Genomic DNA, 13,978 nt, shown 5'->3' with positions numbered 1-13,978 from the left:
CCCTCGAGTTGAACCACTGTTTTGGAAATCCCAGCCAGCTACAGGACCCACATAATTCAGTCAGGAGTTAATCTAGAGCAGACAGTTCCCATGAAGGGAACTTCATGGGTTTGTTGAAGGGGCAACAAACCACAGCCTGGCCACTACAGATTTGGGTCCTGCAGCTGGACCCCCAGGACTTGTGGCCAGGTTACATTACAGTCAGCTTTTAGTAACATGACCTCACTCAGTTTGTTATGGCAGAGTTTTATGATACTCAGAGTAGCATCCCCAACAAAGACACCTCTCCCTTCCTATCTGGCGAGTAACATTTACAGGTGTCTGTAAAGCTGCCGTATCGTGACATCTGAGGTATTAGATCATCAACAGTGACCACTTTTCAAAAGTGCTATGAACGCAAAAAAAACAAAAACAAACTTCTGATGTACGGATAAACCTCAAAACTTAAGCACAGGGAAAAATACATAAAGAGTATAAATTATATCACTATTTACGTAACATTTCAGAACAAGCAAAACTATAGTGAAAAAACAACATTGTTGGTTGCTTTTAAGGATGAGGGGCCCGAGGAGTCTTTCTGGGTTGATGGAAATAGTCAGCATCTTGATAGTGTGGTAGTCATAAAGGTTAGAACAGGTTGTATTTGTTATATAACCAAACACTTAAGAGCTGGGCATTGCACCACATGTAAAGTATACTCCAGGAAACCCCAGTGCTGTGAAAATGAAGTACAGCAACTTCAGAGGCACATGTCAGCATCAAGTCTCCTTCCCTAGCCTCTTTCCTTTCCGCTGCTCCCGGAGGCAGTGGTAGACTTCGGGTGTCCACGGGCAGCTCACAGACCACAAAACAGTGTTATCTTCCTGTGGCCCGCGGAGCACAGCGCACGAGCCTCGGGGTGCTGGCAAAGACTGAAGGGCGTGCTACCCACCCTCCAGCCTTGTTTACTCAACTTTTACTCTACGTTCACACCACAGCAGGTTCAATCTGTGCCATGAACTCGCTGGTGCTGGATAAGGTGAAAGCTCAGGCGGAAGGCCCTGCCACACTGCGCACAGCGGAAGGGCTTCTCCCCAGTGTGGATCCTCTGGTGCCGGAAGAAGCCCGACAGGGCCCTGAAGGAGCGGCCGCACTCGCCGCACTCATAGGGCTTCTCCCCAGTGTGGATGCGCCGGTGCTCACTGAGGAAGGAGCTGCGGCTGAAGGCGCGCCCGCACTCCTGGCAGGCATAGGGCTTCTCCCCCGTGTGGACTCGCTGGTGCTGAATGAGGTTGGAGCTCTGGCTGAAGGCTTTCCCACACTCTCTGCATTCGTAGGGGTTCTCTCTGTGGTGGATCCTTCGGTGCCGGACGACGTTTGAGCTATGGATGAAGGTTTTCCCACACTCGCTGCACCCATAGAGCCGCTCCCCTGTGTGGATCCTCTGGTGCTTCACAGCGTCTGACCTCTGACTGAAGCACTTGCCGCACTCAGCACATTCATACGGCCTCTCTCCTGTGTGGATCCTCTGGTGTCTGATGAGGTTGAAGCTCTGGCTGAAGGCTTTCCCACACTCCTTACAGAGGTAAGGCTTCTCCCCATTGTGAATGCGCTGGTGCCTGACGACATGGGAGCTGTGGATGAAGGCTTTCCCGCAGTCACTGCACTCGTAGGGCTTCTCCCCAGAGTGAATGCTCTGGTGCTTCACCACGTCTGAATAGCATTTGAAGCTCCTGTCACAGGTGCTGCATCGGTAAGGCCGCCCTTTCCAGGGGCCTCTCCCATCAACTGCAGACGCTGTGTTCAGAGTGACCTCTGACCTGGACACTCTGTCCTCCATGAACCTCATGTCTCCGAGGGGAACCTCTGGGTCTCTCTGCAGCTTCCTCATTCCCACAAGGGTCTGGAAGCCCCAGTGTCTGGGAAGGACCCTGTAACAGTCCTGGCGTGGCCTCTCCATGGCCCCCTTCTTTCAGGGCCACCTGCCGAGGCATCAGCTCTGCACTCTGAGCCCTGTGCTCAGCTGCTGAAGCTGCACAGCAGGAAGCCTGGTGGCTTCCTTTCGATGCCTGGAAAGCTGGAAAAGAGGGCAGAGATACACAACTCAGAAGAGAACTCAGCTAAGGACACAGAGGTGGTGCTGGAGAGCTGTGTGCTGACAGAGCTGACAGCAAGCCTGTTATCCTGCCTGTCCTCATCTTGCCCAGTTCTCCACCTCTAACCCCTGTTGTCTCAGGATGGATGAGGGACCGGGGGAGGGTGGTCAGTGTCCTTTCCTGAGACTCCAGAAAAGCCCAAGCCTCTAATCTCAGTCTGCCCGGTCTCAGGCCTGGGGACAGACCCTCAGTCAGGCTCTGGTAACTCCCTGGTTTGGCCATATGGACTGAAGCCCAGAGAGCAGTTGGCAGCAGAGCAGGAGGAAACAAAGCAGAGGTCCGGGGATGCAGGGGTAAGCAGTGCGGATGGCACATGCTGGGATCCAGCCTCTTTCTCAGATCCTGGACTCCCTGAGACAACACTGTGGCCTTGACTGCCCCCACCTCCCAACTCAAGGTTGCTGGCATCCAAAATAAAGCAAATTTTCCTTTCTGTCACCCTTGCCTCTATTGGCTTTTGAGGTGGTGAGCAGCTCGACCCCACTTTTGGTCACACTGGTACCAAGTGGGGAAAGCCAGGGAGGCTGCTCAATGCCCCAGAGCCACAGGCCACCTCCAGCAGAGAAGCCTCCATCCCAGAGCACCCGTAGGGTGGTGCTGAGAAAGCTGGACAGCTGCATGTAAATCAGCGAAGTTTAGAACATTCTCTAACACCATACACGAAAATAAACTCAAAATGGCCTAAAGGCTTAGATATAAGATGTGATACCGTAAAACTCCTAGAGGAGACCACAGGCAAAACATTCTGACATAAACCATAGCAATGTTTCGTTACGTCAGTCTCCCAAAGCAGAAGAAATGAAAGCAAAAACAAATGGGACCTAATCAAACTTGCAAACTTCTGCACAGCAAAGGAAACCATAATCAAAACAAGCTACAGAAATGGGAGAAAATATTTGCAAGTGTTGTGACTGACAAGGACTTACAAAATATAACAACAGCTCATCCAACTCATTTACAAAAAACCAGCTCAATCAAAAAATGGGCCGAAGACCTAAATAGACATTTCTCCAAAGAAGACACACAGATGCCCAACAGGCACATGAAAAGATGCTCAACACTGGTAATTATTAGAGAAATACAAACCAAAACAACAGGAAAGACCTTACACTGGTCAAAATGACCATCACTAAAAAGTTTACAAATAACATGCTGGAGAGGGGTAGAGAAAGGGGCTCATACACTGTTGGTGGGAATGTAAACCGGTGCAGACATTATGGAAAACAGTATGGAGGTTCCTTTAAAAACCAAAAACAGAATTACCATATGATCCAGAAATCCCACTTCTGACATATATCTGGGGAAAACTCAAAAGGATACACGCAACCCAGTGTTCACAGCAGCACTGGGTTCACAATCAAGACATGCAAACAACCTAAGTGTCCATCGACAGATGACAGGTGTGGTGCACACGGACAATGCAATAGTACTCAACCACAAAGCAGGAGATGACGCCGTCTGCCGCGCAGTAGTACTCAACCACAAAGCAGGAGATGATGCCATCTGCCGCACCTGGATGGACCTAGATGCTATCTTGCTGGGGAAGTGAGTCAGAGACAGATACATGATATCACTTATACGTGGAATCCAAAAAACTGATACAAATGAACTTATTTACAAAACAGACTCACAGACCAAAACCAAATTTATGATTACCAAAGGGGAAAGGGAGAAGGAGCAAAGGGGGTAGGCATAAATTAGGAGTTTAGAATTAGCAGATACAAACTATTATATATAAAATATTGGTAAAAAAAAAAAAAAAGAGGAAGTCAATATAAACAAAAAAACCTGGGATTGGCCAAGTAGTTTATTCAAGTTTTTCTGTAACATCTTACCAAAAACCCAAATTATTTGGGCAACCCAATGGATAAACAAGGTCCTCCTGTATAACACATGGAATTATATTCAATATCTTACAATAACATATAATGGAAAAAAACATGAGAAAGAATATACATATAAGTGAATCACTCTGCTGTACACCTGAAACTAACAACATTGTAAGTCAACTACAATTTGAAAAACAAAATTCTTGTTCTCAGAGGTATCCAGGTTGGGGTTCCAGAGAGAGAGCGTGCTGCAGAGTGTGGCTAGGAGAAAAGACTCCACACACCCAATGCAGGAGGCTCGGGTTCGACTCCTGGTCAGGGAACTAGACTCCGCCTGCCGCAACTGAGAGTTCACACACAGCAACTAAAAGATCGCGTGCGCTACAACTAAGACCCGGTGCAGCTGAACGAGCGAATATTATGGAAAAAAAAGTGGCCTGGAAGGCAAAGGAGGTGGGGTGCAGGGAGCCCAAAGGCATGAACGTGGGGCACTGTGAGTGTCAGAAGCTGCCAGAGTCCAGTGACATCTCCACAGCCGCCAGGCAGATCGATGGGGAAGCTCCAACTCCTAAGCTGTCCCCACATCCCTTAGTCCAGGACAGCCCTCTGGGCCGGGCCGCCCCACCCCCCTCACCTGTGCATGTGTCCATCAGGGCAGCCCTCTCCGTGGTGGTCTGGAGATCCAGGCCGGGCTCTGTTTGCTGCTTCCTGCAGAAATGCCCACAGTGGGACCCCTGCCAGGGAGAAAGAGGAAAAAGGGGAGAAAATGACAGGGGGGAAGTCAAAGCTCCTTCAGTGAAGGGAGGTTCAGAGCCTGCCCTGGAGGAACCACTTCACTATAAACCAAGGTCCTGAATAAGCAGACACCCCAGAAACTAGTGGGAACTCTGTCTAGGCCACGCTAGCTCCCCTCACCCCAGCCTCCCAGCAGATGAGGAGCCCAGACCGATGAGGCAGCACCTGTCAGCTGCCTGCTGTGGTCTCAGATCCACGAGGGACGAACCAGCGCCTTTAAGCAGTCCTTGGGCTTTCCAGGTGGTGCTAGCAGTAAAGAACCCATCTGCCAGGGTAGGAGACATAAAAGACGCATGTTCCATCCTTGGAGAAGTTCCTCTGGAGGAGGGCATGGCAACCCACTCCAGTATTCTTGCCTGGAGAATCCCATGGACAGAGGAACCCGGCAGGCTATGGTCCATGGGGTTGCAAAGAGACCTAGCACGCACACCTGCATAAATGTCTGGAGACATTTCTTTGTATTTAAATTTTTTCTTGATAAAAGATCTGAATATAAAAACATGAAACCAAAAAAATAAAAAGTGATCTGCATGGTGTAATTTTGAATTGAGGAATGCTTTTGCTAAGCGTGACACCAAAGATGAAGTCTAACAGACTTAACAACACGGGACATTTGGAATAAAAAACAGATTAACAAACAAACAAACGGGAGAGATACCTGCAACACAGATAAGGATTCATAGCCTCAAGATATCTCATTATATATACATAAGAAAGCATGAAAAACTAGTAAAAGTTACGAGCAGGTAACCAGAGAAGAAAATAAACAAGCAGCCAATATATATATATTTTAAACACAGGTCCCACATTGTTCCACGTGGTAGGCAATTAAAAATGAAATTTAAAATATGTTTCAGTCTAAAAGTAGCAAAGGCTTAAAAGCAGTGGCTCCTTAGGAGCACTGAGACAATTAGGGAAACAAGCACCTTCATGCAGCATTGGGAAAGGACAAGGCGCACTGCACTGCTGGTAATTCAACAATTTACAAAGGCGTTACAGGCAGACTGTCCACTTCAGGGGACGGACGAGGCTGTCCCGGGGCGTCACCCTGGGAGGGGGAGGCTCTCTCTGGCCCCGACGAGGTTACAGCCGCCCGCCGCCTCCGGTCTCCTCCGGGACGTGAGCCCTCTCACAAGCACAGCCGGGGACAGACAAGGATCCCGGGGCCCGGCCCCCCGGGCCTGTCTCGGTCTCCTGCCCCTGCGCGGCCGGGCGTCCGCACCCCGCGCTCTCCCCGCCGAGCCCCAGGCTCGCCCGCACTCACCCGGAGCCCCTCCGCTCGCGGGAAGAAGCGCCCTCCCAGGTGGCAGAGGCAGTTCCGGTGACGCTCTAGGCGCCGGAGGACCGGCACTCGGCTGCCCTGGGGGACGCGGGCAGCAGCTGGAGCCGCGGGGGGCGTTGACCTGCCTGCGCGAGTCCGGGCCGGGCTCCCTAGCCTCGCGTGCACGACCCTCGGCGGTTGTCTGTACACTTTCACATTCACCGCTCCCGCCCCTGCTGGGCTTCCCTCCGCAGACCTCCGGGAGGCCTCCCGGGCCCTCCCCTTCCCGCGCCAGCCCTCCCCGCCGGCCCCGTGGCCTCCACCGGGTCCGGGCCCGAGGCCGGGGTCGTCACTCGGGATGGCGACCTTGCTGACTGCGCAGTGGGCGAAGGCACCGACGGAGGAGACCGGCGCTCGTGGAGAAAGCGGGGAGCGCCCGGGGGAAGAGGCAGGCAGAGGCGGAGAGACCCCTGGGCCGCCCTCCCCACGGAGATCCGCCGAGGGCAGGACGCCGGAGGGCAGGACGCCGGAGTCTCAGGGCGGCTGGTCCTGGCAGGTGGACCCCCTCCTCCCTCCTGCCCTGTGTCCCAGGCTGGTCCCTCCCCGCTGGTCCGCAGCGACCACACACTTGAGGGCTTTGCTATCTCACGGTTTCCTCTGGTTGCACGAGCCGGGTCACAGCCTGGCCGGTCCGTTCCTGGCGTCTCTCCTACGCTGAGGGGAGGTGCTGGCCAGGACTGGGGTCTCCCCTGCGGGCTCAAGAGCCTGTGGGCAGGATTCAGGTCTGGAGGGCGGTTGTTCTCTGAACCCCATAGGCTATGCGGTGGGCCTGTGTGCAGAATGGATCAACACAGGGTCTTGTGTTGAACCCCGGCCAAGAAACCTTTCCAGCGTCAGCCTCAGACACGGGTTTGGGCCTGGGTGGCGAATGTCCTGTGCCCAGCGCGGCACTGGGCTGTCTCTCCATGCTCCAGGCACTTTCCTTTAGATGCTCCTGTATTGCTCCTCAGCAACCCCATCCTAACACCTTCTGGGACCCCCACAGCACACAGAGCCTTTGAAATTACCCAGGCCCCTGGCACTGCCCCTCTGCTCTGTTCTGGCAGCCACCCACGCTCTCAGCCCACTCAGCACACAGGCCCAGTGGGCGGCTGACAGCAGGCCTTCCCTCCCTCAGCCCAACGCTGGCCCCCAGCCTTCACCCCCTCTCCAGTTGTGCTTCTTCCTCCAGCTCCCCTAGCTGTGAAACCAGTCACCAGTCCTTGACCTTGCCTGGCTTGCTGCTGCCTCGCTCTGAGCTTTGGCCCATTCCCTTCCCCTCCCTCATCACTGGACACAGGTCATGCCTCTCCTGCTGGAATCCTGCAACAATGTGTCCTCTGGGTGTCACATGTAGCGACATGGTGTCCACCAGCTCATCACTGGCTAGAGATCATTTTGATCACATGGTCCCTCCTGTCTGGTTTTCTGACTGTGGACACCATGTTTCCCCTGCAACTAATAAACCATCTCTGGGGAGAAAAGAAAGGCTGAGGAACTGCTCCACACTGAAGATTCCTAAGGACACATGGCAACCAGAGACTAGATGTGACCCCGCTGGATGCTGGGTTGAAGGGAATATACCATGGACAGGATGAGAGGCCCCACTTGGCTGGGCGTTGTGTTGGTGTCCAGTTACCCGGACTTAGTGCCTGCACTGTGGGTCTGTAAGAGAACATCCCTGAGTGTAGGGAACACACACTAAAGGGTTATGGAGCTAAGAGGCATAATGGATGCAATCCATCCTAAAAAGATGTTGGGAAAAAAGAATTTTATAGATATAAAAAGTTAAAAGGTATGGTTCTGCCATGTGATGTGAACTAGTGTGATTTCTTTCTACTTTTCTGCATTTCCCATATTCTCTACAATATATTCTGTTTATATAATAGGGAAAATGTGCTTTGTCAAGTTTTATCAAAAAAGTGAAGTCCTGACAAACAGAGCTTGTTGATGAGCTTGTAGAAATGGATTAAGCCTGTCTCCCCTGCAAGCCCCAAAGAAGACCATAAACTGCACGCTGAGTCTGCCTTCTGATGGCGCCAAAGAGGCCAACGCTGACGTCCCAGGACGCAGATGGTAGAGGGTATCCTCCTCCAGACGTCCCCACGGGGTCCCATCATGTATCTGTCGCTTCCACAACCAGGTGCCAGAACGAGCTTTCTCATTCGGGCTCTAGCGATGGCTTCCTCGTGGGATGTGCACTGGCTTTTCTTCTCCAGCAGGATCAGGGGTGCATCTAGGGGGCCTGTTGTTTGCTTCTGCTTGGGACCCCTTCTTTCTGGGGCGTGCCCCTGCCCTTTCTTTCTTAGATCATTCTGGAACCAATACCACCAGCTTCCCCAGGATGGGCCTGTGACCTGACTCTCTAGGGTTTGTGCAGCAGCTGTGGGGATATAGGGCTGTGTCCTCTGCAGCCCGGGCTGAGATGATGTCAGACCTGAGCAGTCGGAGCCCGATGCCACAAGGGCCTGCAGAGATGAGAGGTGGGCAGGGGACAGAAAACCTGACCACCAGAAAACCCAGAGTCCTGGGGTTCCAGTAGCAACCCCCTGACCCCACATGCTACCCAAGCCAGTGTCACTTGCTCTGTGAGTGGGTAGGGGGTCCACCTGGTTTCCATGTCTAGGCTCTGGGCCCCAGAGAGCTGGCCAGTGCCCAGAGGAGTGGGGGGGCTTCAGTGCTGCCAGGGCTGGGCCAGCCCAAGGCAGGGAGAGTTGAACTCAGCCTGGCCTGTGGCCCCAACCACACATGGGTCTATTCCTCCACTCACATCCCCTGGGGAACAGTGCAAATCCCTCTCCTGCCTGCCCTCAGCCACACTCTCCTTGGAGAGCCCTGCCCTGGGTCCATCACCTCTTCTGACATTAACAACCGAGAGAGACAGAAACCTGGTCAGCACCTTTGCTCTGCGCCTTCCGCCTTCCAGGGCCCAGTCAGTGGAACAGGCACTACTGGAACGCTGCTGCTGGTCACTGCAGGTGCAGGACACAGAGGTTAATGAAGCCCGCTGGCTTTTCCAGCTCCCTCTTACTGCCCAGAGTGCTGGAGCCTGCAGACCTGCCATGGTGCGGGGGGAGGGATGAAGGAGCCAAGTACAGTGGACAGGCTTTCTGACGGGCAGCTGGGCAGCAAAAAGGCCAGGAGGGGAGGGAACAGGTAGTTTGAAGCCCCACCAACTGCCTAGACGTTGTCTTTTTGGGCTCAGAAACAGCTTCAGAATGCAAGGGCAGAGGGCAGAATACAGACATAAGCCACGTGGCCCAAAGGGCAGAAGCTGGACCATCGCCGGGATCCAAAGTACCTGCAGCCCGAGACTCTTCCAGCCCTGGACTCCCTGTTGTCCCCGGGGGCCCCTCTGGACACTCTCCCAGAATCTCCAACAAACGGGGCTCCCTGCATCTGTCTCCCACCAGCCCATCCTCAGGAGCCTGTGTCTGAGGCATTTCCTGCATCAGTAAACACTGAATACATGCCCAATCCTGCACTGCACTATTTATGTGTAACATTTTACAAATCATAAAGCACACGTAAAAACGAAAACATCTCAATAGGATGACCTAAAAACTAGAAATAGCATTCAAGACACATCCTAAGGGAAAACCTGCAATATTTTGGAGGACCACTGTTCCCAAAAGAAATACTCCAACCACGCAAATCCTATCTCCCACACCAGAACCTTCGTTCCCACCAGACACCAAGAGACAGACAAGGGGCCTTATCTGAAAACATGACCTTCCCGACACGGCCGCCACTTCTCAACTATGTTCTCCAAGCCAGGGACTACGCCCTGCATTATTCGACCAGCCCCATGACCAAAAAGGACCCACGAGGCTGAAAACACAGTACAAACCTCAAAATACAGTGAAGAGTTGCTCCAGCTAGAGTTCGATTCGGCGTCCCCGCCCCTCGCGGCTCACCCCTCCGCACCCCCCGCACCGTCGGCGCCGGCAAATTTTGGGTAAAGAAAAGAGTTCGTCGTCCGCACATATGCAAAGCCCACTGGGCGCTTGAAGGGTGTGTACTGCAGTGCTCTTCCCCATTGCCCGACCTCTGGTCTAGGCCTTTCTCAGGGCTGCCATCAGGGGGACCACGGAGCTCGTTTCAACAGCATATTTGTCAGATCTCCCGGCGAGTGAAAGGGCGCTGCCGCCTTGCCGCAACGTCCCGTCCCGCTTGCCAGGGGGAGCCAGTGGAACTCTGTTCGCACTGTTACCGGGCGGCCCAGGGGGCAGTGAAGGCCCGGCAGGGCTGCGGGCGAGGGAGCCAGCACAGGCGTCTTAACTGGGGTGCAGGTGCCGGAGCCAGCTTCAGGGCGCGCCTGAGCGCTGCTCTCTGCACGCCTGCACCAAAGCACCGCAGGCGTCCGCAGTGTCCCCAGAGCCCTCCCGTGCAGGGTCAGCTCGGTGCAGCAGAGGCAACCCCCCACCCTGTCGCCGCCACCCCCCCACCCCCACTGGCTGTCTTGGTTCACTCTGCGTCATGAACCTACCTGCCCTGGCTCAGGTGCGAGCTCAGAGGAAGGCCCTGCTCACTTAGCACAGCGAAAAACTTCTCCGCAGTGTGGACCCTCTGGTGCCGGAAGAAGTCCGACAGGGCCCTGAAGGTGCGGCTGCACTCAGAGGGCTTTTCCCCGGTGAGGATGCTCGCTGAGGAAGGCGCTAATGCTGAAGGCGCCGCGCACTCCTGGCAGGCATACGGCTCCTCCCCGGGGTGGCCCCGCTGGTGCTGAGTGAGGCTGGAGCTCTGGCTGAAGGAAGGGCTGCACCGCGGACACGTAACCGGCTTCTCTCTGCTGTGGAACCGCGGGGGCTGCGTGACCTGGGAGCTGTGCACAAAGGCTTTCCCGCGCTGGCTACACGAGATGGCTTCCTGCCAGTGTGGATCCTCTAGTCCGATGTCTATCCGAAAACTCTCCTGCACGCACTGGTGAGGCTTCTCCCCTAACGGGAAGCTTCTGCCGCTCCAGGCCTTGGCCAGTGCGGGGAGGCCTTGAGTCCCACAGGCTGGTGGAGAGCTGGTTCCCAGGCTGGGGCTCCCCACGCCTGCTAGATTTGGAGTGGCTCAAACAGCCGGGCTCACCGCGCCCAACCTCTCTCTTGTGTGGTCTCCCTGGGGGGTCACAGGCTGGCGGTGAGGCTGGCTTTGCTTCCCATCTCAAGGTCTTGGTTCCTCTCCTCCCCAGGAATCGCCTGGTGCGGGCAGGTCTCTTGTGGCAGCCCTGCCAGCTGGGAACCCTGATGGCTTCTGCACAGTCCGGCAGGTCCTTGGCCCCACCACCGGAGACTTGAGGCATTTGTCCCCTGGACAGACTGGGGTTCTGCCTCTTCCGGGATTTCCTGCCCTGGAATCTCCTCCTCACTCTGAGCTGAAGCCAGAAGGGGAGGCAGCAGATGACAGCAGCCTCTGAACCGGAGCATGCAGAGACCTGGGGAAGGCGCTTCATCTCTTTAATTCAGGGAACAAGGGAATTAAACCCCGTGTCTTGGATGAGGTTACGCAGGGATCAAGGTCAGGGAAAGGAAGTGTGTGAGAAGGGAACAAACTCCCAAAATGTTATTATTTTTTCATCTTTCTTTTTAAAAAATGTTTTTCAACATTTTATTTTGTATTGGGGTATAGCCTATTAACAATGTGATAGTTTCAGGTGGACAGCAAAGCGACTTAGCCATACATATACATGTATTAGCTTTCCCCCAAACTCCCCTCCCATCTGGGCTGCCACATAACATTGAGCAGAATTCCCTGTGCTATTCAGTAGGTCTTTGCTGTTTATCCATTTCAAATATAACAGTGTGTACAAGTCGATCTCCAACTCACTACCTGTCTCCACCCCCTCTCCCCCCCACCCCCCCGCCCCCAACCGGCAGTGTCGTTAAAAAAAAGAAATCTGGGAGCCCTCCTAACCACTTCCGGTCTGGAGCTGCTTGATTCCAAATGATTTTTGCTCAAATAAATCTTTAAAATTAAAACAAAAATTTAAAAAATCTGTTAAAACCTGTCCTCTTTGAGGACTAGCCTTCAGTTTCCCCTGAGACCCAGAATCTGGCTGATCCTTGGGGCGAGGCAGCAGGGCAGCGGGGAGGGAATTGGGCCGCACACTGAATAACAGATGCCCAGGTCAGGACCGTGGCCAAAGGGACACAGCCCGGGGCTCGAGAGGGGAGTACCGTGTCCCTGGGTCCCCTCCTCCGGAAGAGGAGAGCCTGGCCTGGTGCCCTTGGCAGACGGAGTGGCAGGTGAGGTCACAGCGGGTGACAGCGCTGGCGTCGGCGAGACGAGGACGTCGTGCTGATCCCTGGAGAGGTCTCAGGGAAACACACCCCAGGGGCGCGGATGGGGCCGTGCCCGGGGCCGGGGGCTCCCCTCAGGGGCACAGCGGTCCGGACTTCACGAGCTCCGCCCGCACACACCCAGACGAACTTCTTCCAAAGCGAAACCCGGCCTTTCCCGGGATTGTCAACTCTTCCAGCGGACTCCCGAAAATGAGGTGGAAGAAGCATGATTTGGGAACCTGGCCTGCGGCCGTCGGGTCCCTGGGCCCAGCGGGCGGGGGACGCCCTCTTGGCGCACGGACGTAGCTCTGCGGTCAGGGGTCGTGCGGACTGTGGGAGGAAGGCCCGAGGGGGCCGGCCGTGACACCGCGTCCACCGCCAGCCGGGCCGCAGGGCCGAGGGACCCGCAGCGCGGAGCCACCCCGCCTCCTCCCCGCGGCTGCGGGAGCCGGAAGCGAGCGAACGCCGCGCCCACAGCAAGTCCCGCCCGGCGCCGCGAGCACTTCCCGGAGCTCTCGGAAGCTCGAGATGGGGGGCCCGCAGGGGGCCTGCCCGGGGCAGGAGTCCGTGGAGAGGAGACCCCAGGAGCCACTGGGCTGAGCCTGAGAGCCTCGGGGCGGTGCACCTACGCTCGGACCGGCGCGCTTCCCTGGAGCTGTCCGAGGTGCTGGATAGCAACTGGCCGTGGGACCTCGGAGAAGCGGGCGGTGAGGCAGAGACAGCCAGGGAGGGAAAGGGCAAGGAGGCCCGGCGCGTAAGGCCCTGAGCGCGGTAGGAGAGACTCTGGAAAGCAAGCAAGGGACACCACCCGACTCATGACTCAGAAGACTCTGGTGGAGGGGGTGGGAGGCGGAGGCGAATTCTGGGTTGTTGGGGTGGCCCAGGGGAGGAATGGCGCATGCTGGCTTGGTCTGAGGTGAGAACGTTACTGTCCGCTGCTGAGGCATGTCCACGATCCCTGCGACCAGTTGAAGGAACCCAGCACTTAGGAAAAAACTGCAGGGGCGAGGAGACGGCCCCTAGCGTGACCACCACCTTCAAATCCTGAGGGCTCTTCCTCCACTGAGTACAGCCAGGCTATGACAGGCCCAGAGGGCAGGACTGGGACGGCTGGTGCTGGAGGGCAGACCGCGGTCTCAGCCAGGCAGTCCAGAAGTGCCGGGCCCCCTTCCAGATGGTGTCTGAGTAGGGCTGGGACCATCGTCCATGCAGAAACACCTGCTTTGAGGGGCTGGGTGAGCCCATAGGCCCCCAAGCCTGGCACACTATCAACATCACTGGGGGTGTTGGAGCTAAATCCAGATTCCCTGGCCCCACCCCGGATCTACTGAATCTGTCTTCCCTGATGTGGGGTCTGGGAATCTGTTTTTCAGCAAGCTCTGACCCCAGCCTTGGAGATGCTCCTTTTTCAGGAGTCTGGGTCCGGCCTAACCCCTCGTCCAGTTCAGACTTATGAAGATACTGAGGTAGTCCCATATGGAATGATGCATTGCAACTGACAAAGACAAGCACGTGGACAATAACGGTATTGAAAATGTGGGCAGAGGAACTTGTGGTTCTGTCTGCTCATCCCAGCATCCTGCCACCAGCCATGGGTATGACTTTGAATCAGGCTGAATGGCAATCTCTGAGCCCATCTCCCTGGTT

The 13,978-nt window shown here is 55.2% G+C and overlaps 1 protein-coding gene across 1 annotated transcript; it reads right to left on the bottom strand.

The window, feature by feature from the left end:
- Nucleotides 1-425: 425 nt before the first annotated feature.
- Nucleotides 426-11,352, bottom strand: ZNF696 (zinc finger protein 696). Its single transcript, XM_070382800.1, is given in 8 exon segments — nucleotides 426-1,805; nucleotides 1,807-2,056; nucleotides 4,599-4,698; nucleotides 6,024-6,553; nucleotides 6,734-6,785; nucleotides 10,273-10,399; nucleotides 10,549-11,104; nucleotides 11,310-11,352. Coding segments are annotated over 8 exon segments (2,481 nt in total). The 3' UTR covers nucleotides 426-982.
- Nucleotides 11,353-13,978: the final 2,626 nt, after the last annotated feature.

The sequence above is a fragment of the Bos mutus genome, chromosome 14, assembly GCF_027580195.1.
Source record: "Bos mutus isolate GX-2022 chromosome 14, NWIPB_WYAK_1.1, whole genome shotgun sequence".
Taxonomy (NCBI): domain Eukaryota; kingdom Metazoa; phylum Chordata; class Mammalia; order Artiodactyla; family Bovidae; genus Bos; species Bos mutus.
This window is presented reverse-complemented; position numbering and strand designations above follow the sequence as displayed.